We start from the raw sequence: 13,174 nt of genomic DNA on the forward strand, positions 1-13,174 counted from the left end.
ATTCTTATAGCTATTTCAGAAAAGGTCCAGATGACATCCATTAATAACTGAATGTTTTGTGGTGCTGCTACTTTCATATTTCACATTACAGTTTTTAAAAGCAGACTTTTCTGTTCAGGGTTAAGCACACATCAAGCCATTAAATTCCACGTCAAAGATACAGTTTTAGAAGTCTGAGTGGGCTGCGGTATTGGGTTGCATATGCAGATAAGACCCGAAGGAATTCTTGACCTGCCTCTTGATTCTCCATTCAGAAAGTGCCCTCTGAGAATGTTTTCATTCATGCTTTTTCGACCCCAATTTCTGGTCAGCCTTCATCTTTACTTAATGTCTCATAAGGTAATCGTCAAAGAATGGATGTGTGTATGTGGGGGGCACATCTCTTTTTTAAAGGGGACAATAAAAGGTACATGAAAAGTCATGAAAGTGTTGTGATAGTATTGCAATAAATAGCTTAACTTTCAATATTTATTTGTAGTTATAAATATAGACACACTGTATTTCAATGCTGCACAGCAAAAGAACAGCAGGGTCACTTAATTGAATTGATTAAAACTGTTGTTCTAATGTACTGTGAGCAGTTTCGAAGGATTAAATCAACAACTTTAGCAGCTGCTCAGATGGTGTGGATGTCTAAATAAATATAATTCAGCGCCCAAACACAACCTGTGATGTTTTCTTTAGGTCCCTAATGACAAGGAAGGAAAAGATGAAGAGTGGTGATAAAGTCCGGCTGGGCTTAACTGAACCTATAAGTGTCTCTCACAAGAAAAGATTTATGAAGGTTCATTTTTTAAGAAGATTTTCTCAAAGTGTTGCAGTATGTTTTTTTCCAGGTTATGAGAAATAAACTAAATGATATAAACCGAAATCTTGTGATTCCATATAAAATCCTGGGTTAGATGTTTTCGACTGAAAAGCTGTCTGCTGTAAATTCCCTTTCTACACTGTCAGCGTGCAAATATTAACATTTTTCCCAAGTACAATATTGTAAAGTCGTTTTCGAGTAAATAACTGTATATTACATTGCGTCATGGGAATTTTCCAAATCAAATTCGTTTTACTGGACCTATATTTTAAGCAAAAATGGGGGGGGGGGGGGGGGGGATGTCTTTTTGGCTCATTTCTTTGTAATTTCTTTGTAATTTCAGTCAACAATTTGTAATTTTTCACTGACTGATATTGATATCTAAAGTTTTGAGGCCTTAAAGCTCACGATTCATCAATATCAATATAAGTATTTTTGTTCTTAATTTAACACTAACGATTTAAACCAATCTACCCGAAATGGAGTTCTTGCTACAGCGGGCGGTCTCAGACTAACGCAGTGGGAGGTGCGCCGGTCTTTCTCTGTCGGGTTTTTTCTTTTTTCTTTTTTTTTTTTTTTTTGCAACAAGTGGTAAGAAGAGAAACAAACCTCTGACCGTCACAATAAAGCAGGCGAGTCGGCAGAAGCGCGGTGGACTAATAAAACAAGGAGGGTAAAACAGCGAACCGCTGCTGCTGTGAACATCTGGCTGAACGGGGATGCTTCATGAAAATGTTTAACTGTGTGTCCAACAGCGTGGTGAGTACAAATCTATCATTAAGTCACATTCTGTAAGTTAATCACAGGTAAAACAAACTTCGTACGAGCTTATAGTTATTTATTATTTTCATCATCATCATTATTATTATTATGTTTATTTCGGAAAATTAGTTACATAATATTTTCAAACATACTCGTTACATTTCAGCTGCCCTGTATCCCAGTGCTCATTTACAACGAACAATTGACGAATGTGGGCCAGCGACCTAAATTAGCTTAGTGAACTTTTAAGATACCCCAAATATAATGCAATATTTGAAGTTAGAGGGTTCAGCGAACTTTTTGTTTTCGATAAAGTCAGGTACAGGCTTCTAAAAAAGTGACACATTTTCTTCAATTTGCATAAGTTCCGCATCACAGTACATAAATAAAATAAAATAAAATAAAACAAAATATAAATATTTATTCATGCAGACGTTAGCAATATAAATACAAAATAAAGACGGGCACCTCCACGTTTCATATTTTCGTAGCCTACGCCATGTAGCTACACTTTCAAAAATGTAATAGAAAGGGGGGGAAGCCTGATTTGTGACCTGACTCTGGAAGACTGTAGCCAAGTGCAGACTGTAGCGTGACAAGCATACAGTGGTCTTTAGCCTGTGCACGTGCGTTACTAAACACACAATTAGTCAGAATTAAATTCAGCTGTGCGCGAGGCCGCTCTACATGCGGTCCCACGAGCTGCTAATTGAACATATACGTCCTCTTTTCCCCACAATGCTAATAGAATATTTTAAGTCATGTGTGGGCTTCCGTAATAAAAATAATATTTAGCTCGACACCATGACTGGACCCATGTCTACTTAAATAAAATAAATGCACACTCATACCTATAGAAAGCGAAGGCTAATCTCGATGGTTGTCATATGAGGACGACATAACTTTTACTAGGTGCCAGTCAGGCTAGTGCGTCACTCCAGACTTATGGCTGACACCATGTCAGAAGAAGAAACGCCATCGACGGAGGTTGTTTTCACTCAGCTACAACAAGGACATATTTATAGCGACACAGTAGGTGTTTCACTTCCAAATTAACTGCGTTTTCTTTTTCCCGTGGGGATAACAGCTTGAGACAGACACAGAAATTGCAAGGAGCACGCGTGAGTGTACGCATTTGAGTAGCAAATGTACATAAAACAAACGCAATTAATTTTTAAATTGACTTATGCTCCTAAATTTCGTGACACATTTGAGGACATTTTTAAAAGTGTAAAGTTCTTTTTTTTGCTGTCCCTTTTTAATCATTTTGATTTATATTTATTTTTTTACTCTGGGGACTGTTATTTCTAATAGGGCTCCTCTGGTCCCGATGATATTTTTGATGAGGACTCTTACTCTCCGTCCTCCCTCTCCTCGTCCTCTTCGTCTGCGGTCCCCACCGAGGTCTGTGTGCAGGGGAAACCGGTGTGCACCTCCTGCGGTCTGGAGATAGTGGACAGATACCTCCTGAAGGTCAAACTAACATACTGTGTCTGGCCAAAATGTCACTGACAACATTTCCAAACTAGGCCAGTTTTAATACAAAGCAGTCCAGTTATCATTCTAAGAAAAGGGGGAAAAGTAGTTCAGATATTTTCAGCACTTGTCAGCTTTCTTTTAATAGAGTTGTACAGCAAAGTTGCCTCTCTTTATAGCTAAATGTGGATTTGATTGTCCTACAAGAGGAATTAAATCATTTTGAGGGTTTATTAATTTTGAAAACTGATATAAATATATGAGCTAGCCTAAGCAGAACAAGTATTTCTGCAATTTTACACAGCACATTAATGCTTCGTACTAATCTTCACCCTCAGAAAATAAAGTATTTCATTTTGCCCGTAGGTTTATGATTGCCTTGTCATTGGGGTCACAGTTCTTAAGGTACAGCTGTTGAACCCTTGGCATGGGGTCCTCTTTGTGCTTTAGAGGGCAGTGCTGATACATTGACCTTTTTTTTATTTATTTTTTTTTATATATTTGTGTTTGTAAAATTAAGATGCATAAATCTCATTGTATCTGTACTGTCCTTTAAAGTACTCCAAGGAATTCTATTAACACTAACTTCTAACACTAGGAACATAATTATTCTGCTTTAAAAAAAAAAAAAAACTTTGTAGAAAATTAATTAAAGAAAAATAAATAAATAAAATGTTTTAAACACTTCTGTGTCTATAAGGACAGAATGGATGAGTGTGCAGTCAAAATTCATTTGGCTCATTAAAGCTTTTCTGTCTCTGGATGTACATTTGGTATTATTTTGGAATTGGAATCACACCACAAAAGGCTTATTAATTATCAAATGAGAACAATATCTCATTGCATTCAGAAAAATAAAAGCATTACCAATAATTCCAGGAGCCTCTATGGTCTTTAGCAATGATGATAGAATATACTTTGGAAGGGTATTTAAATAATTCTAAACTCTGTCAAAATTTGAAATCCTAGGTCAATAATCTGTGCTGGCACGTGCGCTGCCTCTCATGCAGTGTGTGTAAGACTTCACTGGGCCGACACGTGAGCTGTTACATCAGAGACAAAGAGGTTTTCTGCAAACTCGACTACTTCAGGTACATCACACACGCACACCACCTGTGTCCTATATGCAGTTAGTTCTATTCTAAATGTGAATTTTATAAAATGTCAGACTGTGGGAATCTGGGACTCAAGAATAGTTTAACATTATCGGTATATGATTTTTCTTTTCCTGTCAAGCAGTGAAAGGACACACAGGTTTGCTATTCAAAATGTAGTAATAATAATAATAATGGATTGCATTTATATAGTGCTTTTTGGGGCCCTCAAAGCGCTTTACAATTACAAAAATGTAGCTTTCACTTCACCCCAAAAGATCATAAAGATTTTATCCAAAACATGAAGGAATGGAAAATGAGCTTAAACAAAACAATTTGGCTAGAAGAACAAGAACACTATAACAAACTGACCTAACCAGATGCTTATCCTAACAGAGGAAACCATTCCGAATGCAAAGAGGTGGGGACTATGCCCCCAGGTAATTTTTTAATATAATTTAATATAAGATTTTGTTGCATATATGATATTCATATTTTTATAGTACACATCTAGTCTTTAAGTAATGATATCAAAGAGCAGAAAACTATCTGATCTGTGTGTTACGTGCATGAATTAATTTTAGTCAGAATCGACTGACTGGTGAAAATATTTAACACCTCGCAATTGGGCTGCCTTTTGCTTTCAGTTGTTTAGAAACTTCCTGTCATTTCCATCCTGTTTAAATTTTGACTAATAGTTAATATTTGGCAGAGGGAGACTATTCCAACTGACTAAAACATGACTCTTAAGGAAGTCTGAATAACGTATGACACACAGAGGTGTGGACTCGAGTCACATGACTTGGACTCGAGTCAGACTCGAGTCATTAATTTTATGACTTTAGACTTGACTTGAAAAAATGTTCTAAGACTTGTGACTTGACTTGGACTTTTACACCAATGACTTGGGACTTGAATTGGACTTGAACCGGTTTACTTGAAAAGACTTGATATTTTACCCCAAATATAAAATTTAACATGCATATTATATAGAGATTGAAAATGTGACGTCATTCACGGGTAGAACCGCAAAGGATTCTGGGAACTCGTGGCAAGCGGTACTAGCGCACACAGGCTTTCAATTAAAATCAGTCACACAGCGATAAAAAGAAACACAAAAATGTCAAGAAGCCGTTGTATTATTAACTGCAATAGCCGGTCGCATGACAGCCACGGGAAGCCGACGGGTAAAGAGATCGGTTGTTATCGGATTATGTCGTGGAAGAGAAATTGTTCAAACCATGTTTCCGAAGTAACAAAGAGGCGACTGGATTGCAGCCATTCAAAGATCAAATATAACGTCCCAGAACACTCCAGCTCACAGGTTAGTCTGCTCCAAGCATTTACACAAAGGTCAGTCTGCTGTTGTAGTTAATGCGTCATTTTTCTTAACATAATTGGTGATATAGGTTACAAGCAAGTCTGGCGCTGAACAGAAATTGTTGCGCTATGCTCCTTTGTTTATTGTGCATAAATAGTAAATTATCCTGACACAATATTGCGTTTCGCTTCTGTTATTATGGTACACTGACAAAAACACATACTTTTATTCACAGGATAAAACAGGTTTTTTGTATCACTAATTGCCCAGTACGATTACAGCATACAATATTGTTGTCACTGCTACATTTCTGTGATGGGTACCAGAAATTATTTCCACTACTAATTAATTACCGTTGAGCTCAAAGGTCCTATTAATAAACGGTTAACGAATGTGTATTTATGAAGACGATTTGTGAGACTGGTAAACTTATGATACGTACGATGGTCTTTACTTTCTACACGGTGCATTTCAAGGTCCTGCACCCATCCGTCGGTAAACTGTACCTGGGCTTGTTGCAGTGACCTGAAGTTACTAAACTTCATGAGTGTATGCACTCACTCCAAGAACCGTATAATTATAAATATGCATATAAATATGCTAAGATGAGATAGCTGACTTCATCTAACTAGCAAATGTTTTCCAGGCTACGTTGGTGATACAGTTTTTTTTAATGTGTATGATATTTTTGTCATGCGATTTTAAAGCTGGTCCTACAAGCGCATCCAAGAATAACATGCAGCTTATCTCAGAACTGTCGGTGAAAATTATTCTTGGAGCTAAGTTTAATTGAGCTGCATTTTAAAGAGGTGCAATTTCACAATTTGTGTATATTTTCTAAGTTCACTATTTTGTATGTGTTGAGAAAAACACAGATTTTAAAATTACATGGTCTAACATTTACATTTAGCATAACTGCAACATTATTTTTTCGTTTGTTTTTTTTAAAGACTCGAAAGGACTTGAAATTCAAAGTTTCAGACTTGTGACTTGACTCGGACTTTTACACCAGTGACTTGAGACTCGACTCTGACTTGCCTGACATTACTTGGGACTTGACTTGAGACTTGAGGATAAAGACTTGAGACTTACTTGAGACTTGCAAAACAATGACTTGGTCCCACCTCTGATGACACATCAACTTCTCTTGTTAGGGGATAAGAAGGGCAAGCTGCTGCAGCTTATCCCCAAATGCATCACTGGAGAAGAATATGTTTGTTTCAAATGGATTGTCTGGTTATATTCATCACACCTGCGATCAGGTACACATGCACTTTGATCTCAGATGATGATTGATATCAGCCCTCATGCAGGGTCAGGGCCGGGCTGGTACACATACTGGGGCGTGTAGGCAATGTAGGTACAGTGAACTGACAGGAAAGGCTAAAAATGTCAATGGATTATGCCTTAGACATTATAATCGGTAACAAAATCTTGTTTGGGTGAGGGTTTTCGTTTTCTTTTTTGTTTTTATTTTAAGTACAGGAAAAAATGTAAATGACTTTTTTTTTTTTAAATGGGGTATCAAGGATGGACTGAAAACCTGAAGAAAGTCTTTCATAGATAAATACAGATTTTTTTTTTTCTTTTTTTCCCTCTGTTCCAGGCGATATGGGACTCGCTGTGCCCGTTGTGGGCGTAACATCCATTCTAGTGACTGGGTGCGTCGGGCGAGAGGTAGCACCTTCCACCTGGCTTGTTTCTCCTGCACCTCGTGTAAACGCCAGCTTTCTACAGGGGAAGAATGCGGACTTCTGGAGAATCGAATCTTCTGCCGGCCACACTATGATATTATGATGGAGAATCTCAAACGAGCCAAGGAAAACAGTGAGTGTATGGATGGACAAGGGTCCGATCTGAATTACAGCAAACAGTAAAATGATTGTGAAATGAATATTACACCCCCCCCCCCCCCCCCCCCCAAAAAAAATAAAAAAAATTCAACTTTGAATTTTAAAGTTAAGTAAAAGACGAGCAAATGTCATGTACAGACCACATGCTCATCTTACTGAGGTATGTCATTTCTGCTGCCATGTAAACTATTTTTTGGAAGTCTTTCCAAAAAAACCTATGGTTAGAATACTCCAGACATTACAGTTCAATGCCATACTTGCTTGCATTGGCATTTTAGTTTCACTCAAACATCAAATACTTGAATAAATGTCTCAAGGATAGAAATGAAAATATTAGAAGTTCTTAGTAACACCCACTTTGAAAATATATCTGTACTGCTAACACGAATGCTTCTGCCTGTCACAATATCACACCGAACCTTAAACTCTGCAGAGAGACAGCTGAATCCTCCTGTTACCACTCTGTCACACATACTGAAGAATATAGCCTGACCCTGTACAAAAAGACACCTTTCTAACACATGGGTCTTCTAGATGGAACTCGTGTTCCGGTGATGTCCGCAGGGCATCTGACCTGAAATGGGACCAGTCATTTAAAATGTCCTTTAATCCTGTTTTTCTTAAAGAACAACCAAAAAATGAAGAGATGGCAGACAAAGATGACCTTAGCATTTTGCCCAAGCCAGCTAAGAGGGCCAGGACCAGCTTCACTGTGGACCAGTTACAGGTGTTGTCCACTTTTTTTTTTCTTCTTTTTTTCCTGCGTGCTAACTCCTGCATTGCCATTAGACCATTTACACTTAAAAGTGTCACAACAAGTACAACCACTAGCATGGATGACTAAAATAATAGCACTTTGTCTTTTTTCATGTCTACATTTTTAATATCCAGTGAATACTTTGTTCTTCTGTGAGAGAACCCTGTTAAGTTACTGTTTTAATATTAAAGTGATGGCTGTGTATGATTGTATGGTGACTAGTGAATGTTACTGGGGCTCTGTTTGCTGAGTGTGTTCAGAGGAAAGAACAATATAAGCCAGATATTTGTTCAGCTTATTTTGACGTTTTTCTGCCCTCTAGTGGCATTTGAACACCATAGCACTCTGCTACCATGGTCTGTTAAAATAACAGTGAAACCCATCTTAGATTTCAGTGATGTAAACATTTACTCATCTGTCATCTCCACTTGTTTAGGTGATGCAGACCCAGTTTGCTAAAGATAACAACCCAGATGCACAGACGCTGCAGAAGCTGGCAGAGAGAACTGGACTCAGCCGCAGGGTTATTCAGGTAAAACAGACCTGAATGACAATACTAAACGACTGCAGGGAGGTCCTGCAATAACGTGTCACAGGATTAAGTGAGCAAATTTAGCAGTCCCTTTGAAATAATGCATGCTTAGTTGGTTGGAGTGAACAAATTTTGGGTCATAATTAAACTCTGTGGGTGGCAATTTTTGTAAGAATTTTAAAGTTCGCAGTAACTGTCAGATTTCTTCATAACTGGTCATAACATAGGTGTAACTTTTGGTGTATTGCTTCGCGCTAATTGTTGGATTAATGTAAACAGTTAGAATCTGGAGCTAAATCCAGAATTTAAAATGCCAGCAAGTAACATAATGAACTTGCAAAGTTCGTTTTCCCTCAAGTTGAGAATAGTGAGAAATCCAGGGTATTTGCACAGTTGATGTCTAGACATTTTTCTGTGTGAAGAAAAACAATCCCCTGCGCTTTCAAGGGAAACCCTCACTCCAAGACCAGCGCTTAATCCAGGCTTCTTTCATACAGGTTTGGTTTCAGAACTGCCGAGCTCGTCAAAAGAAGCACATTAACCCAAATCCTGCCCAGTCAACAATGATGACATCACTTGCTCCTGGTCAGCTGTCTCCACCGTTGATGGATGATCTCCAGTATACCACCTATATTTCTCCAGATGCACCTCTCCTCACCACACTGACCTATATGGATGGTAAGCAGTGTTGTGAGGGTTACCTTTAAAATGTATTCCACTACAGATGACAGAATAAATGCCCCAAAATGTATTTTGTAATCCGTTACGTTACTCAATGAGAGTAACATATTCTCAATACTTTGGATTACTTAATATATTCTCATGCTTTTTACAACTACATGAATGTACTATTGCTGTGTGATTTATTACTTTTACTGCCATACCAATACCAACTAGATTTTAAATCTTAATATAAAATGAGTAACAGTAGGTTGACATTAGGTAAGGCTGCACTTTTTGCAGCGATCTCGTATAGAAAACTATTCCACACTTGTAAAACAGGTTCGCGGCTCTGAGCTGTAAAGGCGTAAAACCGTAAAGGGAACTCTGGCTAATATGTCGGGTTCGTGTCGGGCTCGTAGCTGAAAACTAGCTTTACTTTGGTTGAAAGGCTGCTCCAACGGAACTTATTGTTTCGGAGGAAAACACGAACACAGTGTACAGTTGAGTCTTAATAGCTTACTTACAACTGGGCTCGTCAGGCACTCTTCTTGGCTGCAGTGGTTATTATTATATTTACATGCTTCCAGCTCCGCTTTCTGCTCCGTGACAGCTCGTACTTTTTTCTTTTTCTCCCTCCCTCGCTCACAGACACATAACGGGTATGGCAGTCCATTCTCCCTGCAGCACGGACTACACTGCCCATGAGGCTACATTCTTTAAGGCGATGCCTGTAACACGCTGCCTAATGCTTTCATATTAAATCATTTTTGTGAATAATTTCTTAAAAAAACATTTCTTCTCGTCATTATGCGGTCCGCAAGTAGAGGTGACATGAGCCGCGAGATTGAGACACGGACATTAGAGCTTCTTAATCCGCGTTTTGTTTGGGTGTCCACCGGCATGGAAAACTAAAAATAGAGAGGGCATAGCCTAACATATGAAACAGGAAAGTATCGCCGTGTAATCCATTCATTTGAACAAAGTAACTGTATTCTGAACAGAGATGGGCAGTACTGTAATCCGATCACTTTTTTCAAGTAACGAGTAAAGTAACAGGTTTGCTATTGCAAAAACGGTAATTAGATTACCGTTACTTTCCCGTAGGAACGCTGCGTTACTAAAACCGTGAAATTTTTTTTTTTTTTTTTTTTTTTGCGAGAATGTCTCATGACAGTGACATAAGCAAGTGCTACGTTCGTGACAACAGCTGTCTGCAGATCAACAATGGATAATATATCGAGTGCGGGAGAGCGTATGAGCGTGCAGCGTTTAAAGCGTGGAAGTACTGACCTTTAAGTTTGATTCCATAAAAAGTGACAAAAACATTAGCGTCCGCTGTGCGTGGGAAGAAAACTTCTTTTTACAGCGAAAAAAACCCCTAAACTTCCAACAAGCACCGAGTAGCTACGACGTAATGGGAAACTCACAGAGAAACTCGCGGATTCTTCCACTGACCGCTGCGGCACACCTGCACCAGGGTAACCCTCCGCCTGCTCCACTCCTGCTTTACAGGTGAAAATAGAGCAAAAGGACCACGAGTCTTTGATTTTATTTACTTTCTGCTGTGTTTTACTTGCATCTATTTGAAAGAGTGAGTGTAAACACAAAAAAATATATATTTTATGTGCTGGAATGTGCAGAAAATAGGTTTATATATTAAACAAATTTCTTCCAGTCAGAGAATGTTGCATATAATTACATTTTTGCTTGATGCATAAAGTTAAAAGATTAAAACTAATAAAACAAGTTAAAAAAAAAAGAGACTTTTCCATTTGATTACATTTTGTATGATGGATTATGCAGAAAAAGTAGAATTGGGCTGAAAGATCTATCGCTTTATCACCTATTCAGGTTGTAAATCATTTTTAAAAAGTAACTAAGTAATTAATTACTTTTGAAAATAAGTAATCAGTAAAGTAACGGGATTACTTTTTTGGGGAAGTAATCAGTAATTAGTTACTGATTACTTTTTCAAGTAACTTGACCAACACTGATTCTGAATACCACCTTCTTAAACAGCAACTGTAACAGAATACAGTTACGTATTTAAAATACAAAATATGAGTAATGGCGGTACATGTATTGCGTTACTCCCCAACACTGATGGTAATACGGTCATTGCTATGCTGATCAGTCTTTGAATCTACCAATACGCAGGAAACTCAGAGCTAAGGTAATCTCTGCATCACTTGCTGATAGTTTGGAGGAATCCCATTTTCAGTACTGGGAATCAGTTATTGTTGTTAAAATCAAAGTCTGAGATCTTGTCAGAAACCATGCTTATTTACCGACATCTATGATCATTGAATAACTTTGAGTTTGTTACTTCCACAGTCCAAACTCCAGACCCACTTCTGCTGCAGCCACACATGTCCCATTCACTGACACAACTGCCAGTCAGCCATGCCTAAGCTTCAACCTGCTGCCTGAAAAATAAAGCCACTGGTTCCTTCATGGTTGGATGATGAGCAAATAATAGAGAGTGAGAGGAGTTGGTTTAAAATGAATTCGTAAGGACTGGATGGGTTAAATTCATTGTCCAGCATATGAAGAGTACTGAATTTACACTGCTGCCTAATGTAAGCAGACACTTCATCAGCTCAAGTTACTGCATTAATTTCATGAAATGAAATGGATGAGAATTAATGTGAAAACTGATGTCTGTAAGATGAGACTTTTGTTAATGTGTTAAATTTAATTTATTTGAAGGATTTGATGAGATAAGGCACTTTGTTTGAAAATGATGTAAAATTGCTTGTTTGCTTTTTTTTTTTTTTTTTTTTGAGTGATGTTTTTGTTAAGGTTAAAGAACTGGGGATGGGATTTAAAATGCTTTTTGCCCTGTCTTATGACTACTAGAAAAGTCAGGATTGAGTTACACTACTAACAGTCTTTTTTTTGTTGTTGTTGCAAAGATAAACATGTAGAATACATGTTTTGTATATTAAAAAGCAAATGTAAACAAAATGTCAGTATTCTCCAGCTGACACTGAAAGTATTATTGACTACAATTAAATGAACACTTGTTGCTCAGTAGTGATATTCTTAAAAAAAGTAATACAGTAAATGTGTTTAATAAATGAATGCTAGATTCTAATAGAATTCGTATGAACTACACACTGAGTGAGTGTATACATATCCAATACCACAAATATACAAAAAGCCAATCAAAAGTCTACACTGCACTCTTGTAGGATATAGAAACTATGATTTGATAATTTGAGTGATGGGTGTTGGAACAAAGTTGTTTTTATACCGTGGTATTCTTTGGGAGTATGCGCTTTTACAAAGAAGAACGAATACGAAACTATATAAAGGGTGTGTGTTGTAAAGCAGCTAACTGCTGTAACTGATATACCAGGGATATTCAAAAACCCCTTAATGGACTACACACACACACGTGTATATATTAGGAGTGCAACGATACTCGTATCGATATTGAACCGTTCGATACAGTGCTTTCGGTTCGGTACGCATATGTATCGAACAATACAAAATGTTTAATTTATTTGATCAACTTTCCTTCTGACGATGCTGTCTGTGTTGAGCGCTCAGTGGATCAGCGCTCGACTGTCGAGCGCTGATCCACTGAGCGCTCAACGATACGAGTATCGTTGCATTCCTAATATATACGTATATACACCCCAGGACTGCGCTCTTCTGGACAGAGATCTCCGATGTTGTTCCTGGGATCTGCTGGAGCCACTCGCCTAGCTTGGGAGTCATCGCACCTAGTGCTCCGATTACCACGGGGACCACCGTTACCTTCACCCTCCACATCCTCTCGAGCAGGGCCGTGCAGAGAGGTTTAAAGGGGCGGGTGCTCAAAGTTAAAAAGGGGCACATTGAACCAGGCTGAATAACAACAACACACATTCATCAAGAATCTAATATGGGCAACAAGGCAA

General features: G+C 38.1%; 1 protein-coding gene across 2 annotated transcripts; it reads left to right on the forward strand.

Moving 5' to 3' along the window:
• Positions 1-1,115: 1,115 nt before the first annotated feature.
• LOC146554219 (LIM/homeobox protein Lhx8-like) lies at positions 1,116-12,640 on the forward strand. 2 transcript variants are annotated; one of them, XM_085254856.1, is made up of 8 exons: positions 1,116-1,567; positions 2,885-3,043; positions 4,016-4,137; positions 7,068-7,288; positions 7,941-8,041; positions 8,508-8,603; positions 9,101-9,281; positions 11,601-12,640. In XM_085254856.1, exons 1-8 carry the CDS (start codon positions 1,535-1,537, stop codon positions 11,675-11,677), a joined length of 990 nt encoding a protein of 329 aa, XP_085110982.1. In that variant the 5' UTR covers positions 1,116-1,534; the 3' UTR covers positions 11,678-12,640. The 2 variants fall into 2 exon arrangements, with proteins under 2 accessions (XP_085110982.1, XP_085110981.1); XM_085254855.1 differs by lacking the exon at positions 1,116-1,567 and adding an exon at positions 2,222-2,602.
• The last annotated feature ends 534 nt before the right edge of the window (positions 12,641-13,174 follow it).

Source organism: Mchenga conophoros, linkage group LG18, assembly GCF_057382185.1.
Source record: "Mchenga conophoros isolate Kocher_MC1m ecotype Shallow Benthic linkage group LG18, M_conophoros_male_GT1.1, whole genome shotgun sequence".
In the NCBI taxonomy this organism is placed as follows: domain Eukaryota; kingdom Metazoa; phylum Chordata; class Actinopteri; order Cichliformes; family Cichlidae; genus Mchenga; species Mchenga conophoros.

What these genes read in the sequence shown, in the direction of transcription:
- LOC146554219 (XM_085254855.1), top strand. Translation starts at nt 2,516, where the DNA reads ATGGCTGACACCATGTCAGAAGAAGAAACGCCATCGACGGAGGTTGTT. An exon ending in TGCAAACTCGACTACTTCAG is followed by an intron (nt 4,138 to 7,067) that starts GTACATCACACA and finishes CCTCTGTTCCAG; the next exon opens with GCGATATGGGACTCGCTGTG. An exon ending in CAAACGAGCCAAGGAAAACA is followed by an intron (nt 7,289 to 7,940) that starts GTGAGTGTATGG and finishes TTTTTCTTAAAG; the next exon opens with AACAACCAAAAAATGAAGAG.